Below are 16,171 nucleotides of genomic sequence, written 5' to 3'. Positions count from 1 at the left end.
CTTGAGTCATTTGTCTTGGCTTAAGGTTTTTGTGGACCATCTGGGTAATGCAAATTTAGGCCGCAAGCTTGTGTGGAAGCAGCATATGATTTCGCATTCTCAAAGGCCACTGTTCTCTCAGTGCCAGTGTTCAAGATGGGCAAGTTTCTTTGTAAGTCATCTAATTGGAGGGTCGCCATTGAGAGGATCCCAGATTCATGAGCATGGTCTCCTAGACTGTCTAGATTAGGCCCTGAGCTTTGTTTTCTGTCCCTTAGCAACTGTGATATGGAAAAACTATTGCCTGTTGGTAAAAGCTGTTTCATTTTTGACTCCAGCTCTTTCCATTGTACATGAAGATGTGACATATCAGTAGGCAGGGGTAAAGACTAAGGGCATTTGTGAATTAAGAGTGAACCTGGGTCCTTTTTCTCTGAGAAGTGTGGCAGAGCCATAGACCAGTTTTTAGTTGGGAAGTTGTGTCATCATATTGACACTTTACAAAGACTACACTGGCAGCAGGGAAGGACAGACTAATTGTGTGACAGTTGCAGTGTAGGGAAGAAATGATTAAGATATGATCTATAAGACAGCAGAAGGAGCATAAGGAATATATATTTAGGAGACATTTAGAAAGTACAATCCCCAGGACTTGGTGACTGATCAGATGATATGAAGAGCAAGAGGCAGGAATTAAAGAGGTTTCCAGGTTTCTGCCTTGGGCAACTGGGAGGTTTCCAGGTTTCTGGCTTGCCCGAGTTTACTTGTTCGGACCTGCTTAATTTGAGATGCCTTTGGAACATCTAATATATTCAGTAGAGAGCTGGATATAAGTATCTGTGTCAGGAGAGAGGTCTGGGCTGAAAATAGATTTGGGAGTCATCAGGAAAGCTGTAAATATGTTTAAGAGTCCCCAAGGCTGTTTTGTAGATAAAAGGACTAGGAATAGAGCTGCTTCCTTTAGAATAAACCTGCTATACACTGTACCATCTGGGAATCTGTTCATCAGTATTTGACTCATGTATGTATTTTCATTTTCAGTGATGGTACTTTTTAAACATATTTTTAAAAATATGTTTCTATTATCTAGCATTTTGAATATAAATTAATAATTCTATTTTGAGGTAAGGCTGGGATTTGTTGAAAATAAAATATATAATTAAGTCTGTAAATGGGCGATGTTTTCCATTCATTTTTCCTTCAGTCACTGTAACCCTGTAACTTTTTGCTTCTAAAAATATAGTTCATTTATGCTTTTATATAAGTATATTTTTTACTCCATTTAGACTTAATAGTAATTTGCAATTTGCTTACATTTTTTTATAATACTTGATGATAAATATTTAGATACATTCAAATTAAAATTATTATTTGGGGCATAATATTTTGATAATTGGGTGGGTTTATGATTAACAGATGCCTGTAGTTATAATCTGCATTTACTGAAAAGTTTGCTACAATTCAAAAGAAAATGGTAACTTTGGCCTCTGGACATATTAGCTGTTTATATACGTGAGACCGTGTAATCAAAAACTTTTTCTTTAATTGCCCACACTGTAATATGGGCTACTTATTTTCTCTTACATTTTGACTTACATGCTATCACCTGAGACACTTTTAAGTCTGCACCTTGTACCTCACACACAGCTATTCACCACTCACTCACATCACTGGTACAGCACATACCATGTGATATTAAGATTAATTGAATATATGAATGTGACTCATGTTCTTAAATAAATCTGTTTTAAAAGCACTATAAAACAGTGAAAATCAGAAGCTATCAGTTTCTTTTGTAAAATACAATTTGAAGCTTTTTGCAAAACAAGTGTTAATCAAATTTTAAAATAAATTGTATCTATCCTGTTCTGCACTTGAATTGATTCCTCAACTGTTTTAAAACCTGACAATTGGAAAATCTTTGTATACCATTTCTTCTGACATTATCCCTGAAAAAGATTGATTTAATACTCAGTTATTCTGTGATTGTAAAATTGGATAGGTATTTTTGACATTTTTAAAACATGTATGTGTTAACTGTCAATGATTATCACTTTACATAAATTCTTAAATCACAGAAACAGTTTACAACAAATTGCATTAAAGTGAAAGTGGTCAGATTACCACCAGAATTTTTGTTCCATTGACAATAATTGATGAACACTTTTCTGATTTTAGAACTTTACAGTGATCTGCTATTTTAATTTTGGTGAATTTACCAGTGTGTTACACATTTTCTATGAAAATCATATCCAAGCTTTCTGATATTCATAGTTAAAGATTATATAATCTCAAAAAAGCAGATAGGTACAGTTGGTTTTGCACTGTGTTCTACTGGTTTCCAAGGAAAGAAGAAGTAGAATACAGGGTAGGAATTATAAGATATAAAGATACAGAAAAGTTTCATGCCTTCAATTGATTCAAGAGCAATTTTCCCAGCCCATTTCAGACAGATGAGAGTATATTCCTGCCTTTAAAGACTTTCTTTCGTATTTCGTTTTGTTTATTAAATAACCATTACTGGTAAGAATTTTCTCACAGGCAATCTAATGCCTTATGCATTTCTGCCTGCTATGATCCCAATTTGTTCTGTTCCCCAAGTGTAAATAATTCCTGTGATTATTATTTAATAGCCCTAAAAGATTTTTCAGATCATACTTAGAAATTGCTTTCCGGAGAGCCAGACTCCTCTGGTACATAAGCTGCAGTGTGAACCTAGTTTGGGAACACTTTTTACAACTAACGTGTTAAAGTCATTAACTAAACACTACCCTAGTGACTCACAGTTTAATGCCAAAATACTTAGTTGCTTTGAGTAATTCTGCTTTATATTTGGGATAAAGTTGGAAAGCACTTGGAAAGGAAATAGGTGACTTGACCTGTTTTAGGCTGTAGTCACAATATCTAGTTATCTGCAGGTAACTTGCTGAGGTAAATCAATATGTAAGTTAGCTGACTTGTTCATTACCATGAAAGGAGTTAAAATCAGCTTAAGATTCCTGGTGGTGTAAAAAAAATCTAAAAATGTATAAATTTCAAATGAGTCTGTAAAATAGATAGTATGATATAATGGGAAGAGCATAGGTTCACCTGGGTTCAAATCTATGAGACCCTGCCCCTCAGGTTCTTCATCTGCATAGTAGAGGTACTAATTGTACCACCACCGAGAAGTTGATGTGATGATTAAATGAGTCGTACGTGTAAATTAATTAGAACAGTACCTTGCACATAGTATGCACTCCATATGTAATAGTAGCAGTGGTAATAGTAACAGTTCTTACTATTCCTCTTTTATTTCTACTCAAAGGCAATAACAGTACCTTGTGCACAGAAAGCACTCAGCTCCTTTCTTATTCAGCTTGCTTATCTTCCTCTTGTTTTCCTCCCCATGAGCTTGTAGGACAGATATAACTGGCTAAATCCCAGCCTTTTTCACTCCAGATTAACTTCCATGTAACTTCTTCTCTACCATTTAATAAAGTGCCTCAAAGTTCTGTAAAGGATACACAGGTGTCCCTAAAGTCTGGAATCATGGACAAGGCATCTAGTCTATGGGCACCTAGTCTGTAAAAGAATAAAATATTACCTATACTGTTAAACCTTATGAATACCCTGTAGAAATAGTTCTTCCAAAGTTAAGCCAAACATATATACAATGGAATACCACTCAGCCATAAAAAAGAATGAAATAAAGCCATTTGCAGCAACAGGGATGCATCAAGAGATTATCATACTAAGTGAAGTAAGTCAGAAAGAGAAAGGCAGATACCATATGATATCACTTATGTGTGGAATCTAAAATATGGCACAAATGAACCTATCTATGAAACAGACTCACAGACATAGAGAACAGACTTGTGGTTGCCAAGGGGGAGGGCAGGTGGGGGAGGGATGGATTGGGAGTTTGGGGTTAGTAGGTGCAAACTATTACGTATAGAATGGATAAACAAAAAGGTCCTACTGTATAGCACAGGGAACTATATTCAATATCCTGGGATAAACCATAATGGAAAAGAATATTAAAAAGAATGTATATATGTGTATAACTGACTCACTTTGCTGTACAACAGAAATTAACACAACATTGTAAATCAACTACAATTTAAAAAAAAATTTATTTTTAATGGTTAAACCAAAAAGAAATAGAGCAGGCCAAAATGCCTTGCTTTCAAAGCTTTCCCCACTCATGAGAGGTTGAGAAAGAAACATATGAACTTCCCTATGGCATCACCCTTTCTTAATTATGTTTAAAATATCAGTTACTTAAATCAGGGCTCCATACATCTATACATTGTGAGAAGTTCCTTTTCATTCCTTCAAAGCCTTTAAGTCACAGAGGAACTGCTGGCACTGAAGGTGGTCATGACAAGGCAGGAATGGGTGGATGCTGCCACCAGCAGTGGTTGAGAAGGGGATTAGTACTCACGATTGGTTTGGAAACTCAAATAAAACTGGGATCTACCTCAGTACACAGGTTCAAGACCACAAATATGGTTATATGTTATTAATCATTTTTTTAGTTTCAGAAAGAAAAATGATTGCTATTGCTTATATTTAGAATTATATTTTTATATATTAATAATTCAAAAACTTGAATATAACTTCATATACAAATTTTCAGGAACATACACACTATATTTGTAGAGCCCTGAGGCTCTACATTTTTTAATGTGTAATCTGGAGATCCCCAATTATCTGAATTTGTAAATGTAACTGATCACTGTTAAACCAAATGTTCTTAGCCTCCAGGAGAACCACAAGATGAAGATGCTATGTTAATCGAAGAAGTGAACGGATTTCCATCCTTTAAAAGGTCACCAGTAACTTCTTCAGAGCGACTACACTTAAATCCACCTAAATCCGATAAAGTCCTCACAAATGGTACTGAGAAGAACTCCAGTTCCTTCCTGTCCAGCATGGATCACGCTGCCTCTGGGCCCAGGAAATCATCCTCTGGAACCTCCTACGGCAGAAGGCCCCGGGGCACATCCCTAAATTCCCAGCGGTTTCCGTTAGTAATTTCAAAAGCACCCAGTGGGGATCTTTTGGATAAACATTCTGAACTCTTTTCTAACAGACATTTGCCATTCACCCCACGCACTTTAAAAACAGAAGCAAAATCTTTCCTGTCACAGTATCGATATTATACACCTGCCAAAAGAAAAAAGGATTTTACAGATCAGCAGATAGAAGCTGAAACTCAGACTCAATTAAGCAGGTATGGCACAACAGCCAATAGTAGATCCTTCAAGATGTGGTAGAAATTAAATAATATTCCTTACTTTATATCATGTACCCTGTGTGCCACACTTAAGGTCTGGTAGTGCCCTTTTGATTAGAATGAGGTTAATGCGGCTTTTCCTTCTGCATGAATCACTAGAACTATCAGAGTAATTGTTGAAAAAATAAATAGCTATTAAACTTGTCAAGCTCCTTATAAACATGAATGTTACATATTTTAATTTATTGTTTCAAACATGGTACTAGAACTTTTGTATGTTTTTAAATATACTTTCAGAGAATCCGTAAAATATGTCATCAGACAGCATTTGTGTAAATATGTTTATTGATTTATGTTAGAAATGGCAAAACAATGGGCTGTATTGGGGGAGAAAAAGCAACTGTTTGTCTAACTACTCCTATGCTTCCCTCCCTGCAAATACTCAGAAACAGCTCCTCAGGTATAATGTAGACAATTGGGATAATTTCTGGAAATTAAGTATAATTTGCCTCAATAATATTTTCATATACAGTAGTGCCTGGCACATAATGAATATTCATTAAGGGTTGCCAGATGATTGAAGAAAGAAACAAATCTTGTAAAAGATTGAGTGGTAGCGGATTTGTGATTGTTTTTCCTAGTGTTATATAAATGAGTACTTATCTGGTGCTAGGTTTTAATTATTTTTAAAAGTAAACAATTTATGACTAGTATTCTTTTGTCTGGGTAAAGATAAGAGGTATAGTAAGATCAGTCTGTATACATTTAAAGAATTAAGGAATTAAATCTAATGATAGAATTTTTAAGTGAAGAAGAAATGAGGGAAGCAAATACAACGAATACTTTTCTGATTATATTTTTGACAAATTTTGAAGATAATGCTTTCCATTTCCCTAGTCCCATTCTGTCCAACTGAAATCTAGCTGCTATTCAAAAAAAGGAAAAAGAGGCATATGTAATCCAAACCATATCTATTTCCCAATTATATAATTAGAAATTACACATTCTACAAGAATAGATGCATTTTATCTCTCATGTTTGAAGTTTATTTTTTTCTAGCCAGTAAAGCTTATTATCACAGTGTTTATATTTTGAAGATTTAACAATAATTTCTTTTAAAATATTACAGCTTTCAATCTGGTTTTGAGACAGTTGAGATTAAGAACTTCACAGATTCAGAAATGAACATAAAGCAGGTAATAAAAATGAGATTTCTTTGTGTCCCACATTAGAATTATAGCTGCTTTAACAGAACATGTGTAGCTATTTGGACTATGAAGAATAATCTCTTGATGACACTTCTTGCATGTGATACAACCAGTATACAGAAGTATTGCTTGTTTACAGATGGTTGTAGGTCTCTGTGAGTGGCCAGGTGGATCCTACCCAATCCGGGAAGTCATTTTTTGTTGGCAACGTTTCTAGGTGGTTGGTTGGCTGGCTGGATAGACCGGTGGATGAGTAAAATACCTTATGTTCTTTTCAAAGTTGCAGACTTGGATCACTAAAGGAGCCAGAAAAGTTGTGCAGAAGTTATTTTAGTTTCTATGCCTGTATTTTTTTTAAAGAATTGCCACTGATTATATTATTGGAAGTAATACATTTTATAAAAACAGATGGATATCATTCTCCTGTGCTTGCTTTTACTTTTTTCTAGACTGTAAAGATCTTTTTTAGTGTTCGTATTTTGAATGTTTAGCAATCATTTATTTTAAAATATTACAGCTTTAAGTCTGACTTTGAGATATAAACTGATTATTTTTATTTTAGGGGTATTAATCATACACTAATTTAAATTTATTGTTTGTGAAAAAGGTTTGTCTATTAAAATGTCAAGCAGATTCAGGGATAATATAAGCATACTCAGCTTCCCTCTTCCCTTCTGAAAATGGGTAGAGGGTCGTAGTTTTCCATCCCAGCCATTAATGGCTCTTTGACATAGGGTTCTGCCATTTAAGGCCCAAGGACAAATCTGTTCCTCTAGAGCTGAGTTTCCACCTCTAGAAAAACTGTACTTAATGTGCAGGATCATTGGAAGGATTAAATGTTGTAGGTAAAGTACCTAGTCTGACCCGGGCTCAGTAAATGATGGCTATGACTAGCTTGAGATTTAGGAAGAGGGTTTTTAGCTCCATAGATAACTAAATAAACTAAAGCAGAAGTCCATTTTTATGACATTGTGCTCCGAATGTTTATCTAATAACCCTGTAAGAAAACGGCATGTCCCCTTACTCCATAATCAACTTGAGGAAGCTAGTAAGAGTATTAGCTACAGTAGATAGACCATCCTAACAGCACTTTTAAAATGGTAAAGCACTACACATAAATTAGCATTCTAGAGATTAACTCGGATAATGCAAGGAAATGCTTGACACAGTATCGGGCCCCTCGTAAGCGTTCTATAAAAGTAGGCTGCCATTATTTTTGTTTTTTTCTTTATATTGTTGTTCATACTGCCGGAGCTACCACTGCTTCTACAATACATATTTGATAGGTTGGCATTTGAAACAGATGGGCTATTTGAGTTTCTGAATAATTGGCTATTTTCTCTCAAGTTTACTTATTTGCTTGGTTTCTCTTTATATGTTTATTTGTGGTATTCTTTAATGTCATTTAAAATATTCGTCATTAAAATATAAAAAATTGTTTTACCTTTAAATAAATTTAAGAAAAAAGTCTTGATTGTATGAAAAGTGAATTCTGAAACATCCTTTGTCCTGATATATCAGTCACATTTATCTACTGGGTATCTCTGTGCTCTTTCAACTATTTTTGGAAATTTCCTGTTTTGCTTTAGTTCTGCTTTCATAATGTATTTTTGAAGCAAAATAAAGATTTATTCTTCTCATTGCATCCCCAGGCATCTAGCTGTATGTCGTATGGTACCAAAGGAAAAATAACCCCTTTACCTTTACAAGGACATGAATTACCATGGGATGAGGTTAAAGACAGTGCTCTTCAGTGTTCCTCATCAAGGTATTTCACCTGTTTATATCTAACTGCTTTCCTGTGTAACAGACATACAGACTTTGCAACATGAGGGGACTTCCCTGGCGGTCCAGTGGTTAAGACTTCGTGCTTCCACTCCAGGGGGTGAAGGTTTGACCCTGGTCAGGGGAACTAAGATCCCACGTGCCGCGTGCTGTAGGGGGGCGGTGGCAGGGGACAGACACTTCAGACTTGGAAACATGAGTACTGTTTTAACTGAATGCTCTCCCATCTGTTTTGGTATTACACAATTCAGTGGCCCTGTTAGTTTTACTAAGGAAGTATTACGAAGTAGGTAGTCACTAAAAGTGTAAATGAATTCATTTTGCTAATTCATTAATAAAGGGAAAAGGGACACAGGCTTGTATTATTTACTATCCCTCTTCATTATGAGAAAGGATTTTCCGCAAGACAGATCCTCCAGCGGTGATGCTAACCAGTTTACGTGGCACAGATAGTACTGAAGAACCCTACCATTTGAGGATTCAGCATTTGCGCTTTTGAATATTCCTCATGTGCTAGTGCTTTATCTGTCCGTGCTTTGTAGAGGAGGCACTATTTTTTAAAACGACTCCTCATGTTTTGGAATTACAGAACACTGCGCCTAAATAAAAATGATAGCTTAGCAGGTAGTACAGAACCTAAAAAATGCCTTTGATAGCTTCAGCTGTCGAGTGCATTTCCAGTGTCAGAGTTTGGATATGAGATGAAGGAGGTGGAAGGAAAAAAAGACTAAAGAGCAAGAATGAGACATCCTGTAGCAGACTGAAAGCAAGCACACGCAGCCCTTCAGGGCCCAGGTCTTCCCTCAGGCCTTTCCTAAGGGAGATCTCACCTGGAAAGGCTTTGTGGGGGGAGGGAGTGGCAAGGAGGTTTATTGCTGACTTCTCTGTCTGGAAATTCATGATGCTTTAGTACTCATAACTTAAGATACTCTCTTGAGCCAGTTGAGCCAGTCTTCAGTGAATATAAAGAATAACCTAAAGAAAGGGATAGTTATCTTTCCCAGTAGCTTCTATCTAAAGGAAGTAAAGTAAAATATTATAATTGAATATACCTGAATAGGAAGCTTGGAATTAACTAATGATGACATAACTGAATAATGACAAAATTTATCATAGTTAACAGCTTAAAACTTTTTTCTATAGGGAGATATGTTTCCAACATCATTTATGTTTTCATCTTAGTCAAACTAATTGTTTATGCAAGGTAAGTTTCATAGTACAATTTTTAAAAGGATCATGAATTTGTAATTACAAGACTAGTTTAAAAATCTGTCTTTGCTACCTACTAACACATGACCTTGGCAAGTTACTTAGCCTTTCTGCCCCAGGTGAATTGTTTAGGAAGTGGAAAAAATAACACCTACCTAATATACCTGACAGGGTTTTTCTGAAGATTAGATTAGATAATGAATGTGAAAAGTGCTTTAAAATTCTGAAACATATTATTACTAACATATTACTATATGCCAAATCATTGTTTTGTTCAAATACTCTAATTTTCTCTTTCCAGGGCAGTATGTCAATGTTCCCTGCAGCTTCCTTCAGGGAGAAAAATCTATTCTGAGTAAGATATTTTTGACTTCTTCATTTTGCTTAGTGGAAATGAAGAATTAAGACTCACACAAATTATTATTAAATTAGTCAGGATTGAATACTAATCTTTCTTTACAACCAGCTTTGGGGTTCAGCCGTATAATGCACACCAAATCTGAGAAAATGACCAGAATTTTCTGAAATAATTATTAATCACTTCATCTTTATGTCCAGTAGAAATTTGTCCCTAAGTTAATAATACTTGCTATTTTTTATAATTAGTACCCATAATTTTTATTTTTATAAATAAAAATAATAAAGAATAATAAAGATGAGTTTTAGAGAAATGTAGGCTTGGTAGCTCAGGATACCATTCTTGGAGGTTTCTAACTTCACCAGTTTTTTGCAGATAAAAAACCCACTTCTGGGTTTGAATGTAGTTTTAGTTAAGCTGCATTTTTTCAGGGAAAACAATCTACTTTTATAGACTTTCATTTATTCTCAAACTTGCTGCATGTGAATTGGTTTGAAAGCGTATTTTTTATGCACTATTTTAATCTTCTATTTGATTTGCTAATTAACTCTTTCCCTTGTATTTACTTTTTCAGTAATTGAGTAGTTACTTGCTATTTACATTTTCTATCATCACTGATTTTTAGCTAATTAAAATCAAACCTATAATAGTACCCTAATTTTCTTGTAATAACTTGTAAAATATAGTTAACTCAGAAGATAATATAACAGAGAAATGTGTCCAAGTAATTAAAAATTATTACTGTATATACACAGATTTTTCTTTTAGAATATTTTTCCTCATCTCCAAACCTTTTGAGGAAAAAAAATAATTTTTTCTGCTCAGTAAATTTCTCAACCTTAAAACAGTATGCTCTCCTAGGAGCAGGAGAGGATTTCATCGTTGAAGTTCCTGTTTCTCTGGATGACTTTCTTCCTTCCCTTCTGCCATGCAGAGGGACTCACACCTCTGCTGCTGGACCTGGTCAGGAGCCAGAGGAAATTTAAAATGCTTGTCAAGAACACGGGCCCCCGGTGGGTCACACCTAGTTGCCCTCTTGGCACTGCCCCTGGTTGCTTTCTGTTCTGTTTTGTTTTGTTTAATCCTTGCTTATTTTTTACTTCCTGATGAATGTTTCAGACATCTATGAAGTTTCACTCTATTAGGGAATATTGTCTCATCTTTAATACCAATAAATACCCTTGCATAATTTGAGAAGGTAGATGTAATATTTGTTTTATAATATTCCTCATAATAATGTGAGATGGAAGTACATTTGTAATAGTACAGATATTTCTAATTAGGTACTCATGTTTCCTATCATTTTCAGAGTAAATAAGCAGTGATTTTTTATGCTGTATATCACTTTGCCTTCACAGTGAAGAAGAACTGTTGTATCTGAGTTTCATTGAAGATGTAACAGATGAAATTTTGAAACTTGGTTTATTTTCAAACAGGTTAGATTTTTTAAAATGTATTATAGTGGTTGAATGATTATTAAATACTCTTCATTTGGTGTTAATTTTTTAAAGTTATTTCCACATATTAGGAAATGAAAATGATATTGCTTTCTTAGGGGATCATGTTCTTATAATTGATGTAATTGTTCTTATAATTGATAGTAAATTATAAAGGATGTTTAATTCATACTCTATGGCGAGTTCACAGTTTGGGGAGGTAGAGAAAAGAATAGAGAGTTTGTTCATTAAATACTGTCATATCTCTTAAATACAGAGAACAAATTGCCAGAGGTGGGGCAGGAGGGGCAGAATGGTTGAAGGGGGTCCAAAGGTACAGACTTCCATTTATAAAATAAACAAGTCATGGGGATATAATGTACAACATCATGACTGTAGTTAATAATATCATATTGTATATTTGAAAGTTACCAGGAGAATAGATCTTAAAAGTTCTCATTACAAGAAAAAAATTTTCTGTAACTACATATGTTAACAGATGTTAACTAGATTTATTGTGGTGATTATTTTACGATATATACAAATATCAAATCATTACGTTGTACACCTTAATATAATATATGGCAATTATACCTCAATTTCAAAAAAAATTATCACAAAGAAAAAGAAATGGTATCCATAATTTTTGTTATAAATTTATTTATTTTTGGTTGCATTGGGTCTTCATTGCTGCACGTGGGCTTTCTCTAGTTGCGGCGAGTGGGAGCTACTCTTCATTTCAGTGCACAGGCTTCTCATTGTCATGACTTCTCTTATTGTGGAGCACGGACTCTAGGTGTGCGGGCTTCAGTAGTTGCAGCACACGGGCTCAGTGGTTGTGGCTCTCGGGCTTCAATAGTTGCGGTATATGGGGTCAGTAGTTGTGGCTCACGGGCTCTAGAGTGCAGGCTCAGTAGTTGTGGCGTACAGGCTTAGTTGCTCCATGGCATGTGGGATCCTCCAGACTGGGGCTCGAACCCATGTCCCCTGCATTGGCAGGCAGATTCTTTTTTTTTAATAATTTATTTATTTTTTTTTTTGGCTGTGTTGGGTCTTCGTTTCGTGCAGGCGTTCTTTAGTTGCATCAAGTGGGGGCTACTCTTTGTTGCAGTGTGCAGGCTTCTCATTGCGGTGGCTTCTCTTATTGCAGAGCACGGGCTCTAGGCATACGGGCTTCAGTAGTTGTGGCACGTGGGCTCAGTAGTTGTGGTTTGTGGACTCTAGAGCACAGCTCAGTAGTTGTGGCATGCAGGTTCAGTAGTTGTGGCTCACAGGCTCTAGAGCACAGCCTCAGTAGTTGTGGCGCATAGGCTTAGTTGCTCTGCAGCATGTGGGATCTTCTTGGACACGGGTTCGAGCCTCCTGCATTGGCAGGAGGATTCTTAACCACTGTGCCACCAGGGAAGCCCCTGGTATCCATATTTTAAAGAAAACCATAAAACTGTCTTTATTCACAGATGACATTATCACGCATGTAAAAATCCCATACAGTCTACAAAGAAACAAGCCAAAAAAATACTGTTATATCCGTTAGTTTATAATAGACTAGTAAACTAAATTTTGCTGTTTCTTTGCAAAAATCCATCATCTCTTTTTACTATTTGAAACTGTCATGAGAATCAAAAGCAAGCTTTTTTTTTGTTACAACTGTTACTAGTAACGTGAGGACAAATTAAAGGCTACATTTGCACACTGTGAGTGAAAGGGGAAGTTTGCAAAACCAGATTAGTATTGTATATCTTAAGGAAACTGTGTGGTCCTGAGCCAGCTTATACATTTATTTAGCTGAAATTCATTTAGATAAAACTTTATGATATGTATCATAGGACCCCATTATGTATATGCTACATGCTTTCCATCATAATAATATGTGAAGTGCAGACATTTTTAATGAGTTATTTCTATTTCTATATGAAGTTTCTTACAGTGAACATTTTCATTATTAGTATAAAAAGCTACACCAAAAAGACCTGAATTTTTTTACAGTAATTCTGTTTACCTCTTTATGTTAAAAAGGAATGTTTGCATAATGGGTGTAGAGTTTTAGATTTGCAGGATGAAAAAGTTCTATTGATCGGTTTCACAAGTGTGAATATACGTAATGCCACTGAACCGTAGATTTAAAATTGGTTAAGATGGGGCTTCCCTGGTGGCGCAGTGGTTGAGAGTCCGCCTGCCAATGCAGGGGACATGGGTTCGTGCCCTGGTCCGGGAAGATCCCACATGCCGTGGAGCGGCTGGGCCCGTGAGCCATGGCCGCTGAGCCTGCGCGTCTGGGGCCTGTGCTCCGCAACGGGAGAGGCCACAACAGTGGTAGGCCCGTGTACCGCAAAAAAAAAAAAAAAAAAAAAAATTGGTTAAGATGGTAAATTTTGTGTGTTCTTTTTACCACTACCACAGCAAAAACATTGATACCAACTGTAAATAAAAACAATAAAGCAAAGGTTAGAAGCCAAAACAAAAATGGTTCGCATGAAAAATGTGTATTTATGCTTAAAAAACTCACATTTTTCTTTTAGATTATAAGGCTGTTTATTATGGCAATTTTTATAGTAGCACCAAAAAATCGAATCAACCTACATGTTGAATAGTAAAGGTTCAGCTGAATAAATTGTAGAATATAATGGTAAGTTCTGTTCAGATTTTAAATGATGTTGTAGAAGTGAATTTATTGATGCATAAAGATGTTCAAAATACATAGTTGATTAGAAAAAACAATATAGATATCAAAACAGTATGTATTGTGTAATCCCAATTTTAGTAAAGAAATATATATGCATAGAACAGTGCCCAGAAGTGAATGGTCCAAACATTATTGATAGTTTTAAAATACAGAATACAGATTTCTTGGACTTTTTAAACATTTCAAATAATTCAGAAAAACTAAATCTAAGATTGGCTTATAACTTCACTGAGAGTAACAAATGGTAAAATGAAACCGGTTGATATACTCCTGTGATAGCTAGACAAGCATGGTGTAGTTGAAAGAATGTGTCTGGAGCCAGACATATCTGGGTTTCATTCTCTTAATTGCTTGTGACCTTAGGGAGAGTAAGCCATCATCTTAGACTATGTCGTTTTCTCATCTTTTAAAATGGGTTTTATAATACCTTTGTCTCCCAGTATTGGTCATGATTAGAGAGGTATAATGATTATTATTTGTCCAGCACAAATGTCTAACACTTAGTGGTGCTTAATAAGTGATAACTTTAGGTTTTTATGTGAATTTACTATGAGTGGAATTTTTTTCAAGTACAATTTGGAAGCATTGTAAGGTAACTCTTTACAAAATTCTTTGTAAAGAATTTTCTTTAGGCGTTTGCTTTTGGGGGGTTGTATATGTGAAAGAGAAAGAGGGGGGAAGGCTTTTGATGTTTGTGTATGTGTGTGAGAGAAAAAAGATAAAGAGCTTTTAGTGTGTGTGTGGGGTGGAACCTAACTGAAGTTATTTTATTAACAGAAATGTAAGTAGCATGCAGTCTTTTTAGAAGAAACATTGGCATCTGTTACATAACTAAAACATAGTGGAAGCCATACTAGCTTCCAAATTGGAGAACTTGACAGGACAGGGAAGGATTAGTGTTTATCTCTGGAAGGAAAAAGGGTAATCTAAAGCATATTTTCCAACCTTTAGTAGTTTATTTATTGTATGGCTATTTTATATTTAGTTGATTTTCTGATTTTGAGACATTAACATTTTTATTTATCATTTGTAGGTTTCTAGAACGACTGTTTGAGAGACATATAAAACAAAATAAACATCATTTGGAGGAGGTTTGTTGTCTTTAGAACTTCATTAGAAAATTTTCTAATATAGAAAGAATTTTAAAGTTTTACCATACTCTCAATCAATGCATTAAAAGCAAGCACTTTTTTTGCCTTGTGCTTTTTTGTGTACTCTGGGGGTGAGGGGTGCGGGCAGAATGTGGAAGAAGAAGTTTGAATCCTGCTGAGGTTAGCAGCACTGCAGACAAAAGTAATTCAATTTGACTAGCTTAATTAATATTATTATTCTTGTATTTTTTTTAACTCCAGGAAAAAATGCGCCACCTGCTACATATCCTAAAGGTGGACTTAGGCTGCATGTCCAAGGAAAACTCAGTAATGCTAGATGATGTTGGTATGTTGCATTTACTTGATTTTGAAAAGGCTGAGAATTCAGAACAAAATGAATATAAAAATGAACAAGATTTAGCCATTCAACAGGAACGTCAAGAATACCAAAAAGCTTTGACTATGTTATTGTCTGTTCCAAAGGATGAGAACAAGATAGTCTCTTCACCAAATGAATTTTTCCTGCCTGTCTATAAATCACAGGATTCAGAAGGGGTTATAATTCAACAGGTAAATGATGAAACGAATCTTGGAACTTCAGTTTGGGATGAAAAAAATGTAAGTATGTCAGACAGTTTACTAGACCAAGAAACTTCTGTGAATGTCATTGAAGGAGACAGTGACAATGAAAAAGTCGAGACTTCAAATGAATTGTGTTGTTTTAGCACAGCACTCTCCCCGTCTGTTCAGTTATGCAGTGTCAAAGATGGTAATCAGGACATGGAAGGACCAACTCTCAAAATCATGGAAATGAGCATTGAGGACTGATCTTTGGATGCTTGATCTTCATTAATAAGTATCCCAAATGGCCAATAATTCAATATTCCTTTCACTTTTTTTTTTACTTTATATTAAGATTTGTTTGTTTTCTATGTTGTATAATAAATTACTGTAAATTTAGCAGCTTGAAACAGCACACATGTATTATTTATCCCACAGTTTCTGTGGACCAAGAGTCTGAGCACAGCATAGATGGGTCCTGTGCCCTTGGTCTCACAAATCTATAATCCAGGTGTTGGCTTGGGCTGTGGTCTCATCTGGAGGCTGGACTGAGGGTAGATTCTGCTTCCAAACTCTTTTCAGGTTGTTGGCATAATTTCTTTCCTTGTAACTTTAGGTTTGAGGGCTTTAGGTTCTTGCC

The 16,171-nt window shown here is 35.4% G+C and overlaps 1 protein-coding gene across 2 annotated transcripts in view; it reads left to right on the top strand.

Annotated features, from left to right (window-relative positions):
• Positions 1 to 15,798, top strand: part of SPATA7 (spermatogenesis associated 7) — a 35,596-nt gene extending 19,798 nt beyond the window's left edge. For both annotated transcript variants that reach the window (XM_065872190.1, XM_065872189.1), the window contains 7 exons: positions 4,722 to 5,197; positions 6,330 to 6,396; positions 8,061 to 8,176; positions 9,704 to 9,757; positions 11,119 to 11,196; positions 14,913 to 14,970; positions 15,232 to 15,798. In XM_065872190.1, coding sequence (XP_065728262.1) covers positions 4,722 to 5,197; positions 6,330 to 6,396; positions 8,061 to 8,176; positions 9,704 to 9,757; positions 11,119 to 11,196; positions 14,913 to 14,970; positions 15,232 to 15,798 — 1,416 coding nt within the window. The remainder of the gene's footprint in view (positions 1 to 4,721; positions 5,198 to 6,329; positions 6,397 to 8,060; positions 8,177 to 9,703; positions 9,758 to 11,118; positions 11,197 to 14,912; positions 14,971 to 15,231) is intronic.
• Positions 15,799 to 16,171: the final 373 nt, after the last annotated feature.

The sequence above is a fragment of the Phocoena phocoena genome, chromosome 2, assembly GCF_963924675.1.
Source record: "Phocoena phocoena chromosome 2, mPhoPho1.1, whole genome shotgun sequence".
NCBI lineage: Eukaryota > Metazoa > Chordata > Mammalia > Artiodactyla > Phocoenidae > Phocoena > Phocoena phocoena.
The sequence above is the reverse complement of the archived record's forward strand: the minus strand, read 5'-3'. Positions and strand labels throughout refer to the sequence as shown.